The sequence below is a fragment of the Spea bombifrons genome, chromosome 7, assembly GCF_027358695.1.
Source record: "Spea bombifrons isolate aSpeBom1 chromosome 7, aSpeBom1.2.pri, whole genome shotgun sequence".
Classification (NCBI taxonomy): Eukaryota; Metazoa; Chordata; class Amphibia; order Anura; family Pelobatidae; genus Spea; species Spea bombifrons.
Window position 1 is genome coordinate 7,194,883 of NC_071093.1, and position 15,367 is coordinate 7,210,249.

The 15,367-nt window shown below is 40.5% G+C and overlaps 1 protein-coding gene across 1 annotated transcript; it reads right to left on the reverse strand.

Annotated features, from left to right (window-relative positions):
* Positions 1-836: 836 nt before the first annotated feature.
* STAM2 (signal transducing adaptor molecule 2) lies at positions 837-12,376 on the reverse strand. The gene is made up of 14 exons (XM_053471839.1): positions 12,214-12,376; positions 7,439-7,523; positions 7,114-7,189; positions 6,896-6,991; positions 5,940-6,086; positions 5,704-5,773; positions 4,894-5,077; positions 4,581-4,675; positions 3,637-3,716; positions 3,356-3,443; positions 2,471-2,525; positions 2,167-2,305; positions 1,612-1,790; positions 837-1,379 (listed from the first exon to the last, which is right to left on the reverse strand). The coding sequence occupies exons 1-14, from the start codon at positions 12,251-12,253 to the stop codon at positions 1,172-1,174; spliced, it is 1,542 nt and encodes a 513-aa protein (XP_053327814.1). The 5' UTR covers positions 12,254-12,376; the 3' UTR covers positions 837-1,171.
* Positions 12,377-15,367: the final 2,991 nt, after the last annotated feature.

Genomic DNA, 15,367 nt, shown 5'->3' on the forward strand with positions numbered 1-15,367 from the left:
TATATATATATATATCTCAAGGGGATTTCAAGCCAGTGGGTTTATGAAACTGAAGATTTAAGTTATTGTGAGGCTTCCTTGGAGATCAGGTGAAGTTTTCTTTGTGTTTTCATTACCAAATGGTTTTCATCTGACTTTAAGAAATTTGAAAAAATATACACTAAAAATGAGTGTCCTATTTCCTACAAAGAGGCATTTGATGTATTCTCCCCAGTCACAAAAGTGGAAAGAAAAATACTGAAAGAGGGGTACATATTAAGAGTTCCATAATGTTGGGAAACTAAATATAATAATAATTAAAAAAAAAAAAACTACAATGTTCAGCGTACTAATAGAACTGAGATTCCAACAATACTGGCCCTGCACAAACCAGTTTTAAATCCGTAAGTAAATTACTACTAAACTATGCATTATGCAGGGCCAGCTAGGCCCTCCTCGCAGAAAAAATTGCCGGGATGGTGAATTCTGGAAGTTAAAAGCGCAATTCTACTGCAAAATGTCATTCTAACTAACTTAGAACAAGAACATTCTTTTGTTCAGCGTGATTGAAATGACCTTGCCTTAGAAAGCTTTAACATTAAATGCGAATGGGTTTAATCTAAAGCAACACTTCCAGACTAAGCATGAATACCTGTGTATTAGTGAGCAATGGGACCAATGACGTAATTATACTTACTCATGCACACACAGTTTACCATCAGATCAAGGACAGTAAAGGGAAAAAACCCGATAAGAGTCCTGCTTTTAAGTTGCAGTTACATGGAATCTGTAGCACAAAGACTGATCACGGCAACCGACAGTCTACACATTACCTGCATAAAGTGCGACGTAAAAGCTTTTTCTATTTTTAAAGCATCTATATAACCAACCGCTTGGCAAATAATACTCGCTTAATTACTTTATAACCTCTTGCAGCTGGAGCCGTTCAATAAAAAGCTGACAAATTATCAGGCTAACAGTGTTAGCGGCAGCTTATACTTAGAAAGAAGGAAATCTAACCCCCCCCCAACAAAAACAAAAAAAATGGGCAGAAAGGAACCGATAGTATTGCTGGAATCTCAGACTTATTTGTGGTCCAGTTTTATAGGGAATTCTTGTTCCCACTGTGTCAGGTTTGGATATTACTCTGTGATACGAGCAAACACTTCACACGGGTCTATGATGTTTGGTTTCACAGCAGGGGCTGCTGATAGTAACTCGGGGGCTGCTGAGAGACAGAGTGCATAGGGGCAGCCATCGTGTATCCTGCTGGTGTAGTGTTCTGATACGCCGACATATCTGCAGACAGCGACATTGCTTGACCGTAGGCCCCCGCTGCCGACTGATGTCCCGAATTCTGATTTAAATAGGGAGGGTTTGCGCCTGCATCATGCCCAGTGCTGGATAAAGAAATAAAGTAAAAAATCAATACCAGCGCAGGAAAAACTAAAGATATTTTTAGATTTAACCCTTGCAGATCAAGAAAGCAACTAACTAAATATGTGCAGTTTGCTGAATTTTAGTATATGCCGGCAAATCCTTTGCGTTGGATGGTCTAAACCGTCATGCACATGCTGGGGCACAGAATCTATGACCCTTTTCCATGGTAATCATGCTTTGATCCATACATACCTCAGATATGGTGTCTGAGCAGCTTGCGTGGTCACAGTTGAATTTATATTTGGAGGCAAGGATCTCAAAGGGCCAATCTGGTCAGGGTTCATGTTGTACCCCTGAGGAAGAGTCGCTGGATGAACGTGAGGCATTCCCTGAACCATATAGTTCCCACTCTGTGGTTGGCCGTGATAGCCCTAAAAAAAATAAAAAATAGACAAAGGGGTATTATGTATTGTAATCCGAACACAAGCCTAACAACCACAAATAAAATATACTGGACAAATGGGATGTATGAAGATACTTTAGGTGTCTGAATTGTAACTCTGATCCGGCGCTACCCAATGCTTTAAATGATTCCAAGTGATCTTACCTGTAATATGTGGTTAATGAGACAAGTCTTTCCAGGCCTACAGAAGCATTTTTATAAAGAACTTCAAGCCATTATATAGAATATAACAAATGGCTTCAGACACGGACAAACATTTTCCCCGGAATATTACAGACATCCACTGATCATTGGCTGCAAAGGGAATTCAAATTGTAAATACAATGTTTAAAGAAAGCACGGACCTGCATGGTTGGGTTGTAATGTGTCTGAGGAGCTGGTTTGCTGTACACGGAATACATTGGCGCTTCATTCACTAGCTTATTGTATAATTCCAACGCCTCAAGAACCTTCACATTCAGTTCGGAGAGTTCAGAATGTTTCCTGGTTGGACAATAAAAGGTATTATAGAGAAATGAATAAGGATTAATATCCCCACAATTAAAGCTCAACGCTATACAAAACTGGAGAGAGTAACAATGAAGGAATCCAGACATAAATATGGAAACGGACTGGAAGTGCCAAGATGGCACACAATCTCAAACCCACCTGTCAATCTCTTCTAGCTTGTCGTCAATCATTGGGCCCATTTGCTGGCAGACATCTACAGAGGTTGAGAAGAACAGGTTACAATCATTTTCCAAGCCATATAACGAGAAAGTAGGTTCATAATTCACAATATTCTTGGCTCAGGGCATAAAATGATTAAACAGAGCACAGTTATCCTCCTGGCCGTTCTCAGAGGTTTTAGTAAAGATTATCATAAAGATAATTGAATTATGTCCAGCCCAAAACAAATGTATCTCGGAATTGTCCAACAAGTTCTAAAACTAGAAAAGGGGTAAATTCTCCTCCTTACTGGGTATAATCCCACTACACCTTAGAATTTAGTTGTCTTTATCATCTACTTCATAATCTGCTTGGCTATGAAATGTTTGACTTTTAATTCAAGAATGACCTCTTCAGATAGGGATTATTCACAGATTTTATTTCTCTTTAGTTGTTTTACTATATTATTTATTTTAATATTGTACAGTTATTAAATGGTCGAGCACCTTATGATTTGTTCAGGCTGGTTAAAAAAAAAAAAACAATTCACTCTTGTAATACTCACACTCACAAATCAAGCTTGTAATAAAAAAATATTTTCATGTGCAGAGATATTAATACCACATCAAACCCCACGGTGCCAAATATCCAGCAGGTGTGTATTACTTTGTGCAGCTGTCACTGTTCCATGGGCAGTTTATGGGACTGAACAGCTGTTTAGAGCCCATATAATAGACTCTTATTTTCAAAAGAGAGACATAAAACGCCATATTTAGCAGAATTGCTGTAAAAATACAAGTCCTTGACACTCAGTATACTGCAGAGGCACAATGCTCTTGGCAACAATGGCCTTTAATAAAAAGGTACAAACGTTGCCTACCGTACCTTCTAAATCCAGAAGATCGGCAGAATCCGGTTTAGGGTCGGTGGGATCGATGCTCTGCAGTAAGTGCAACGCCTGGTCCATTTTACCCTAGGAAAGCATTTGGGGAAAACAAAAGCTCAGGCAAGCAATTCCAAAATAAAGCGAAGACATTTCTGTAGAGACAATGTGTTTGCTGCACAAGGCGCCAGACTTGGTCTATTATTAAGAATGTGTGTTTCTGTGCAAAGCTGTTACGTCTTCGCGCATCCACTCAAAAGTAAAACATGCGTGCATTACGTACCTCATCAATGACGACGGGTTCAGGATCGGCCCTCGTGGTATTTTCTGGTATTTCTTCAAACACGACGCTTTTTTCAACAGCTGAAAGGGGTGGGGGAAAGGTACAGAACATTAAATGAAATGAATGTGTTCAATAAGGAAAGAAATCCTTAGTAAGGGTTCAGCCTTTTAGCCCTAATATATTTCAATGAATCGCTCATACGTTCACAAAAATACTTCCACCAGGAGGGATTTTTTTGTTTTTTTACAGGCAATCAAATGCTTAACAAAAAATGAATAAAATGATGAACCCTACTGTATATCTCCTGCAAAAAAAAATGAATTTACTTCGCAATATTAAACGGAGACTTTTAACTGTTAAATGAGTCGGTTTCAGCCACAAGCCCAATATTGGAAATTCATTGGGAATGTCACCGCACAGAATAAAGAACAGAGAATATTTGGAGCAGTGAGCTAGTGCGTTGCCAGTTGTTGTGGGAGAAGAGGATTGTACAGGACTACAAGGCTTTAACGAGAAACAGAGATCTCAACAAATGTGGTACGTACTGTCTTTTTAAAATAATTATAACCATTAACCAGACATCAATTAACATGCATGGTTCCAAAGAAGGAAAAAACAAAACAGGAGATGTTGCCGCCATCTGGCTGCTATCACTGAATTGATAATGTCATCAACAACTAACAGTTACACTTAAAATGAAACATATACAGATGATCAAAAAGGAAATAATCCCCTCAATCCTAAATTACATATAATAAAAACTATATATATATAATATATCCTCGGGAGGGATGTAGAAGAGGGGTGCAGGGACACAATGGCCCACTCGGACGGGAAGGGCATCTCTGATCTGACACGGGCCTATGCTGTTTGGAATACTAACTGGAAGCACCCTAGTTCATACCCAAAAAGCTTACATGCTGAAGCACTGGGATTTTACGTACCTACTTCAGGTTCCACATTTAAGGCAGAAGACACAAAATTAGATGGAAATAGTCCTACACCTCGATGGTTTTCCCCTTTCCACCAGTTGGCGTCACTGTTAAGAAAATCACAAGAAATCTATGTATATGTGTATATATATATGTATATATATATATATGTTGGAAGAGTTATTTATTATACATGTTTCATTTAATACACACGGCATATTTACACAGCAGTATAGAAATATTTTTATTATAAATGCACAAACTCTAATTATGTACTAACAGAAGACAAAAAGGAAAGTATCCTTATTTGAAATAAATCACATACCTGTCATCCAAAACAAAGATAATTTCGCCACTTTTAAAGGTGAGTTCGTTGTCCTCGACAGCTTCAAAGTCGTAGAGCGCGCGGACTTTCCTTGGCGTCTTCTGACTGTCAGGTTGGGGGTCCACGGATGGGCATAACGGCTTCGTCTCTGCTGGCTTCTGCTCTTGTAATGATAACTCAATGGCTGTTTGGAAGCAAAAATATCTGTTATCGGTAGCAAATCATTTAAACATACTTAACATGCACAATTTCAGTCGTAGCGTCAAGGAAATGAAGTGCAGTTAGATGACAATGTTTGTCAATAGGAAAAACAAAAGCACAATGGATTGCATTTGTGGCATAAACATCTATGCGGCCCTTTCCCAAATATATTTACTATATCTATATCTAACACCAAGATTTTGAAAGGCTGCGACAGGAGTTTACACATACGAACGACAAACTGGAACAGAGCCCAAAGTTTGCAGTAGCTCTAACTGGAACATGGTCTGTGACGGAAAAAGCCATATTCTGAAATAATTCTATTTCTGAAAACCTTGTCGCAACCGGCATCTACAAAAGCACATAACAGCCTATACGGTAATAGATGCACTTTTCAAGTAAAAAGTTATGAATAAAGACCAATTCTGGTGCAGAGGAAAAGTAACAATCACCAGCGACAAAGAGAACGATGCTGTGATTATTTCACTTTACCGCTAAGTACTATAACTTTACAACTCCCATAATATTCTCTCCATGTATTCCTTTCCCGGCTACAATAAATAAATACAAATTATTTTTGATCCCTTCATTCACCAAGAATAAACATACCTTTAGCAATTTCTTCATCCTCTTTGTTCTTTGTAGATAATGTCCCGTTTTTAGGAGTACTGGATGCGCTCTGTGAATTAAAGGTTACATCCGAGCAGATAAATTCCCATTAAATGGCGAACAAGGGAGTTAAATAGCAATAAGCAAAGCGGTTACCGCACCTTAATAAAACCTATTATTAGTGAACGTCGCTCAGCCGTGAGTCAATGGTTATTGTATATTATATCTGTTCGTACCTGAGAGGTTGATGTTGGAAACGATACGCCTTCTTCCTTCAGAGATTTGATTGTTGCAGATATTAGACTAAACTGAGGATCCTTTTGAAATTCTTCCGACCATTCAACCATCAAAGCTTTCAGCTTCTCGCAAACCTTTGGATGCGCCTGCAGAATTATTACTGCTTTTAGCAAGATAACACTTTAACAAGAAAGCCTATCAGACCATAACCTTACCCATGGGGCAGGGGCACACCAGGTGGGAAGGTGGCGCTGGCTGTGCACAGGTGCAGAACCAAATTCAACCCTCCCTACAAAACCAAAGCCCCTCTGTGATACCTCCTTGGGAAAATCTGCAGATGTAGGATGACAGATCTGTGATGGCACTGAACAACTACACACCTGTACTGTTTCCACCAATGAGCGCGTTGTGTACGCAACGTAAAGTGGCAGAATCTGTCCACACTACAAACTAAAAGAGCAGACATTTACCTGTGATTCCTGCTATGTGACCAAAGATTCAACATTGGTTGGTGTTGGCTGCATAGGGTTAAGCTTTCTTTTCTTTTGTGTCACACCAAGGTTATTGATAAAGCAGTCAGAGCTGCTGCTTCGGGCAGCATATAGTGCGATAACTACCGTATTTGTTGAAAGGTGCAAGTAAGATTCCAACTACCAGTTCTGCTAGAAGATGCACACGATCCCATCAGCGAAAGCAGTTCCATCATTAGATTTAAATTGCATTAGTTTACCCCTTTCGGAATAACTAGAGGTACAAACCCAATACTTTTCTCATCAGTCGGCAGCTGTAAAAATCCCACAAACCTCAATATGACGACGAATGGATTGAATGTCCAGATTGAAAACTTTTTGGTAAATGATGTTGGGAGATTGTAAAAATTTCAGCTCTCACAACAAAAGTTAATAAAGAGGTTATAACAACAACAAAATATCTGATGTTGGTAATGTCGACATACCTTACTAATGACAACGCGCACTTCACTGGCGAAATCTCTTGAACATATTTCTAAATGAAAGATCTTCCCGCAGTTTGACACGCAGGCCCCTAAGAGCTAAGGACACAAGACAACGAGTCAATTCGCTGATGAATATTTAATATGACGACAAGGCGATCATTAAACATAACAGCCGATAGCAGACTCGTCAAAATCAATACAAGGTACACGCTACTCACAGTCAAAGCTTGTAAAGCCACGTGTGGCACCTTGTGGTTCACTCTTTTCATTATGGCTTTAAGGCCATCTTTTGCACTAAAAGAAAGAAAGAGAGAGAGGCTGAATTTACACTGGAAGTTAGAAAAGGCGTTAAAACTCTGTATTCGATTAAATGAGCAGTATACTAGCGGCTTCTGCTCACATCCCTGCAGGAACACTGTCGTTGCGTACACGCATTCACACAGACGCTAGATTAACAAATCCGATGGAGACTGAAGTTATAAGCAACAACTGAATAATGATACATGAAGCATTTCCATAGCTAGAAATATCACATCTTCTTACCCATTTGGCGTATTTACAATTTTATCACAGATGTCCATAATGAGACCCCAGTCTTCACTGGTGTTATATTCATTGGTGGCTTTTTCTAAAAAAAAATATATAAATCAATAATAATAATAAAGAATTGACATTTATTTAGAAACATCCAAAGCAAATCATGATATGGAAGCAACGGTCACTTAATTAACGTGCAAAAAATAAGTCCAGATGCATCCCTTTTATGAAAACTGGCCAGGTTTGTTCCTTCATAACGAATAAAACGAGTTGAAAAAAACTGCTATCCTGCTAACCTCCCTTTGGGTCACTCGCTGGCGTGCTTATCAGTCTAGTGTGCGGACGCCATGGAACTGGGGTAACTCGGCCCCAGAGCTGGGGTAACTCGCCCCACTGCTTATCCCAATCGGAAGGAGCAAAAGCAATAGGAGAGTGCTGTGTATGTCAAGGTTTGGAATCATGATTCCAAACATCGTGTCTTTCACTGACACTAGAACAGAGAGTCGGACATTTTTTTGGTGGGTATTGTGTAGTTACTGGAGCTCGTGGAAAATCACCCAAAACATAACAAATGCTATTTAGCTTTCACTCAGCTATTCCTTTGAATAAGTGTTTTACGTAAAAATATTAGACATAAACCATAACTAAAGTAGCATCTTAACCCTTAAAACCTCTCCGAGAAGTTACACATGATACATTCTGCCTTGTTTGTAATTTTTGCAGGGAACACGTAATTGCCATGTGACCTGGAAGCAGCTACAGATAGGTTGTGCCATAGAGCATAAGAAATCTCCTTAGCTTTCTGCGTTCTTTTGTGATTAAACCTTTTGCACCCATGTATTGTCTAACTGAAACTCTTCTACAAAATCCTGTTTGAGCGAATAATCCCCAAAAAGCCTTCAATAAAAGAACTTTTCCAATGGAACTTTTTTTGGTTCAACAGCGTAAGCCCCAGTGGGTGGCAGAAAAGGAAGAGGGCCTAACCGAAATAATATCTGCCCCCCAGGACCATAAATGCTTCTTCTTTAATGGCGAGGAGAGAACAAGACTTTGCCCTTATCTAACGGCCAGCTAACAAACTTGTCCGCGGTCACATGATGTGACTTTATCTTTTATAATGAAAGCTCTGAAAATATGCCAGTTCACACAAGTCCTGATTAACTGGAACCAAGCAAGTCATTCTAAATCTCCTCCATGATTCTGATTATCATAATCACACATGGTGTTAGATGTGAAGTATTAGGAGCCGTGGCTACCTTTCTCCTAAGGTTTGCCACCTGTGGTTGTGTAGTGCTGTTTTATTGGGAGATATGCAATATTTTATCTGCTGACTGAACCTCCAACTACAATTTCTATGCCTGGGACCCAAATTCCTACAAACTAGCTAAGGAATATCTATGTGGAAAGGTCTGATAAACCCCTCATATAAGAGCAGAGGGAGACCACCTAGATAACATATTGAAACATCGCATATGAAGGTTGTCTGCTTCAAAGACCAGTTAATTGATCCTTGAAAATGGGGCATAAACACGTGGAATTTGACAGATCGCCCCATCTAGTCTTCCCATCTCCCCAGATATAAAGACTTGAACCTTAATCTTCTGACAGCGTTACTTTGGATGAGGACAGCTGGTAGAAGCCACGTAACTCTCGTGCTACGCGTAAAGCATACCGGCCAACGCAGTCACTCGGTGCCAATGTGTGGTTCCTCCGTACCAACCAACATTGGCTTCTAGTCTCACAGGCCGGTCAACATGTTTGAGCTGTAGCTGCTAATATCATAGCCTAGTTCCAGGGTGTAATTACCATACAAACATAATGCCTTTCCCATTAATATATATACTAGCGAAACAGGGACATTTCTGGCTGTAACATAATTGCTAAATGGTTTTCTAACGATCAATTAGCCTTTTACACTTAAACTTGGATCAGCGAAAACAACGTGCCATTGGAACACAGGGAGTGATGGGAGTGGTAAAGGGCCATTGGAACACAGGAGTGATGGGAGTGATAAAGGGCCATTGGAACCCAGGAGTGATGGGAGTGATAAAGGGCCATTGGAACCCAGGAGTGATGGGAGTGATAAAGGGGCATTGGAACACAGGAGTGATGGGAGTGATAAAGGGCCATTGGAACCCAGGAGTGATGGGAGTGATAAAAGTGATAAAGAGCTCTGTACATCTATAAAGAGATTGCATTAAAAATCAGCCATTTACAACATTAATACCATCTGTGCTGGATTTCTGATCCATTTCACGTTATTCTAATGGATAAAATTAGCTTTTTATTTCAAAAACAAAGATGTTCCTAACTGATGCCAACCTTTTCAACAATCTATACAAATGTATCATATTATGAAACAAAAGGGCGATAGGGGGGGAGCACATGAGACATTATTTATTGTTAGCATAACTTTTGTTGCCATAATATTCCTCTCTTGTACTCATCAGCCAAAACCCGCAACTTGATTTCATTTCACGGTTTTGTCTCCGCAGAGCATTTACATGTCTGCTTATACGTTATCTGTTTTTATACAGAGACCCGTCATAGATCTATTAATCGCATGTCCTGCAGTCAAATAAGATTTACGTGCATTGTAAATCTGTACGGAAAATATTCAAACCATTATAACTTTATCGAATCTTTAACACACACCTGGGATTACGCATAAAGAATAATTCTGATTCAGATGGCTGTTGCAATCACTAGAGCTAATTAAATGCCCCTGACAGTTAATCCACTTTTAACGAAAGTGCTCTTTATCCCACGCTGTAAAACATTTAAACATTCAGAGACCTTCATAGACAGTACGCTGTGATTGTGAAAAATCCATAGCTGCCAACAATCACAAATTTGCCAGGAACAGACAGACGACTAAGCTTAATCCCGGGCATTTACTTGGACTGTCAGCAACTTCTACTCGCACAGGGGCCGAATCGGAAACCAGAGAATTTCACTGGTGTGTAACTTGGGCGAAGCATTACACGCTGTTGTCAGACTCCTAGCCCTGAGCGCCATTCCCATGCCAGATGTTCTGGGTGTCCCAGCATGAGCAACTTAATCGAAATGGCTGGAACTGGTTAAATCACTTGCGTTCAAACCTAAATCCTGGTCAAGTTTTGGCCCTCGAGTTTGACTCCTGATTCATGGGCCACAACGGAGTAATGAAAGTGCGTGCGGACGATCAACAATCCCGCGTGACCCGGCTTTCCGCTGTGCCAATACACTAACATTTTGTCCTGCAGCTTTACATAGAGGACTCTCTCTCTCTCTCTCTCTCTCTCTCTCTCTCTCTCTCTCTCTCTCTCTCTCTCTCTCTCTCTCTCTCTCTCTCTCTCTCTCTCTCTCTCTCTCTCTCTCTCTCTCTCTCTCTCTCTCTCTCTCTCTCTCTCTCTCTCTCTCTCTCTCTCTCTCTCTCTCTCTCTCTCTCTCTCTCTCTCTCTCTCTCTCTCTCTCTCTCTCTCTCTCTCTCTCTCTCTCTCTCTCTCCATACGTACCTCCGCTACCGAATCCTTCCACTTACAACCTTCAACCGCAAAACTTTATTCAAATCTTCATCGTTCACGCGCGTCACATCCGTCATTACGTAACTTCAAGCAGACGAACACTACAGAGCTCTGCAGCAGAAACGGGGGAACGCCGGCGGAGGTAAGTGAAAGGAGCCGAGCGCTCCAACGACGAATCGATCACTCGATTAATCGATAACGGAAATCGTCGACAACGATTCCCGTTATCGATTATTATCGATTTTATCGATTCGTTGTTTCAGGTCTAATAAAAACACATCATATGGTGTTATTGGGTTTCACTCCATCTCTGAAACCTCACAGCCAGCAAGCGACCCAACAAAGTCCCAAGCAACGTACGTATCTCAGTTCAGAATTACGACTTCCTTATCAGTATTCTGCTGGTCAACGCATCCGTGGACGCAGTCACAAAGTCTCTGTTCGCTTCTGGTTATGTCCTGATTTTGGTGACTTTTGAACACAAAGCATTACCTATAAACCCCCGGTGGCCCAACCACCCTATCCTGTTTTACAAGGTACAGCACCGATCGAACAGACACAGCTCTGCAGCCTTCATGGACTCTTTTGTGCGCGTATGTATGTGTATATGTATATATATGCACATACACACACACACACTACTGTTCAAGAGTTTGTGGTCAATTAAAATAACATGAAATGGGTCAGAAATCCAGCGCGGGGTTAATATTGTAAATGAATATTGCAGCTGGAAACGGCTGATTTTTAATGGAATATCCTCATAGGCGTATTTACGTACAAAGACCCTTTATCACTCCCATCACTCCTGTGTTCCAATGGCCCTTTATCACTCCCATCACTCTTGTGTTCCAATGGCCCTTTATCACTCCCATCACTCCTGTGTTCCAATGGCTCTTTATCACTCCCATCACTCTTGTGTTCCAATGGCTCTTTGTCACTCCCATCACTCCTGTGTTCCAATGGCACGTTGTATTCGCTGATCCAAGTTTAAGTTTAAAAGGCTAACTGATTGTTAGGAAACCCTTTTGGAATTATGTTACAGCTACAAATGTTTTCCATAAAAACAGCTGAGTGACCCCAAACTTTTGAACGGCAGTGTATGTGTATTTATGTATGTATTATGTATGTGTTAATACAAATACTCTTCTCTATGTAACTGACATGTCACTTTCCTAATACAGAGCCATAGCGTTAAGAGTCACGTTAATACAGCCAGCTTCCTCCCACACCCTGACCAACATCCCCATCCCGTTACCGAGGCCTAGTGACACTCACCCACATCCTGATCAAACGGGTTGGAGCCGAAGAGCGGCATGACGGGGAGATACGGGAGACAGACGGACACACGGAAAATCTATCTGTCAAGGTGGCTCCGACCCTCTCCTGTCAGACTCTTCCTGCTCCGGCTTCTCCCGTCACAACAAGCAACCGAGCAGGCTTCCGCGTACGTTGGGCTACCTAATAGCTGCCTGACAAAGATAATATCCCATTATTAAACAGCTTCAAAAATAGTGATATATTATAATATATTTCAGTTGCATCTAACTATAAAACCGTCCCTGGAAATGTTATCGGACATATTTTAGTTTTTCCTTTACTATATTCTCTTCAGGCAATATTAGAAACACCTAAAAAAATGATTGGGTCCTCGGCAGCAGGAAGAGCAGGGAGCGATTGATCTGAATGTCACGTGATTATGTCACTCGTAACTCAGAAGGGAGAAGACGCCGAGCTCTAGGCACAAGAGACAAGTTATCTATACCTCCACTACGTTCGGCCCGGATGATTTGTGTGTGAATAACTGTACGGTTCTATGGGTACTCAAGACGTATATCGCCGTTCGCGTGGAATTATAAGGCCCTCTTTTATTAAGCGTATTAGTAAAATACTCCCGTTGTCTCTAGCACTTAGATCTCTTCCAGAAGCAAGTTTCACAGAGACCTTTGAAACGGAGATCGGTGATGTCAGTGGTCCGTGTGGATGATGTCACTAGCATGAATATGTACTTTTATAGCTGAGTCACGTTGGGTAGAGATAAACACAGCAGCTCGGATCAGGAACTATAGTTCTGTACATTATGGTCCAAATTGTCCTTTGGGACCCAAATCCCTCTGTGCCTTATTCCACGCCTGATGTCTCTTTTTAACTAGGAGCTCGGAATATTTGGTGGTATGAGTTTATCACTGTGTTTAACTGCACCATACCTCCCAACAGTCCCGATTTTCTCTGTTACAAGTAGCCATGCCACCGTCGGTTGGGGAGATCATTGATTTTTCCCATCCTGTAGTTTGAGAGAATGAATGTTAGAACAAGCAAACACCAAGCATTCTTCCCCCAAAGAGGACAACTGGGGTATAAAGAAAACAGAAGGTTTGTTTTTATTATTATCATCATCATCATTATTATTATTATCTTTTAGTTATTAAGTGCAAACAAATAATGCAGCTGTAAACAATTTAAAAGGGGAAGTTAACACATACATAACAAATATACATTAACACATACAGATACATCAGGAGTGGAGAACCCGGCCCTTAAGCGGCCATCTAGCCTTACGGTACTTTTACACAAGGCTTCTGGCAGGAATGGTGGGCTTTTGAGGGCCCCGCTCAAGAGCTTGCAATCTAAATAAAACTATGTGTATACATTAAGTAAAACTATATGTATAACGTGTTCTATTTAAAATAGTCATTACATACTATGTAGATAATCCATCTGTATCCTCATCAACGACACATTGGTCCCAGGACGCGGGAGAAATGAGTCGTAAAGAGTCACCGCGTTGAAATAGATCAGGTTACGGCATCTTTTTCAAGTGCCGTGAAAAGTGAGCTTCCATGTCAACGCACTCAAATCTATCTTATTAGATTATTTTTTAATGGTGGTCAGAGTTGAGGAAAGAGTTAACATTAATTTAAAAAAATATACATTTCTGGTTGCTGCCTAATGTATGATATTTCTCCAAATTCGTCCAAAAACGTTAAAACCAATGCCCTGGCACTGAAGTGGTTAAAAGTGTCTGCATTCTGCAATCAGTTCTTGTTGGATGCATTGCAATAATGTTGCAATTGTGTTGGCAATATTTACAACAGAAAGAGAAAACTGCAACAAAATAGCTCTCTTTTTGGTTGCCAAAGACTCCCGTCACACCTGTTTTCTTCTTTATCCTTTTTTCTTTAGTGCTGCTTTAATGTTTTTTTGTTTTTTTTTTTACTTTCGATCAGTTACTGCAGACTCTGCAGCTTTACTCTAACACTTCATTAAATGTCTACTCCATACAGTAAATAAAAAGATGTTTTAAACTATTATCTTTTATTTATAAATCAATAGCAGACTTTACAGCCTTTTACAGCGAGGTCACATATAAAAAACACATAGTAAAACTAAGAGACACAGAGGGTCTGGATGGAGAGTGTTGTGTGCTAAAGCCTACTATCTGAAGCGCCACTAGCCTTCGCATGCACTTTAATGTATACGATAGCTGCTTGGTCCCTTTACATTTTCATGGTGTCCCCTTTGCAATATATAGTTGCCCCTTTCCCTACCCCTAGCTTGCATATGATATACTTGCCCAGAGTTGCCTCGGAATTCAGACCCCCCCCATGAGCATGCACAGAAAGCACTCTCATTGATTTATATGGCAACGTTTTCCCGTTGTTAACTGGTTGCTTCAAGCAGCCAATGGGTGGCAAGAATCGCCAGCCCTTGGAGGAGAAGGGCAGCTGCAGAGCTGCAGTTTCTTCCACAGGTAAGTGCTTTCTTTAAGTACTCACAGAGCATATTATTATGCATTCTTTTTTAGCGGGCTGTCGGTGACAGTAAACTGCCTGTTCAGGATCTGTATAAGTATTGTCTGTAGTCAAACAGGGCTTTACCATGAATGTATTTCCTGGGTAAATGTACATATAAAAGGGTAAATCAGTGATTCTCAGGCTGGGACCTAAAACCTTTAGTTATTGCGCTGATTCCAGAAAGAAAATCATGGAAGTGCAGTGTTTGATTTACTGCGAGTCAACCATCAAGTGTCCTCCTAATCAAGGACTCCATTCATCAGCTATCCACTCGATCCAAAATAAATGCCAGTAATGCGGCTGAAGTTTTTTGATTAGTTTTTGAGAAGAAGCCATAGCAGCTAAATATTCCTGATTAAAATGAAAATTGTAATTTCCTTTTCATTTTTAAATATGTTCTACATTTTAAAAATAGCTTTATTTACATAAATTGTATTTTCTTACATATTTGGGATTATGTTGAAGCGGGCTTAGCTGACGCTGTATAATCAGTGATAATCATTGGCATGGTGCCTCCCTAGGTCTGACTCGGGCCAGTGCCCCCGCCACCCTCCACCACTTACCTCCGAAGCCAATGCCCAGTGCTGGAATATGATGTCATTTCCTAGAGCACTGCGTTTTAAGGCATACATTGCGTA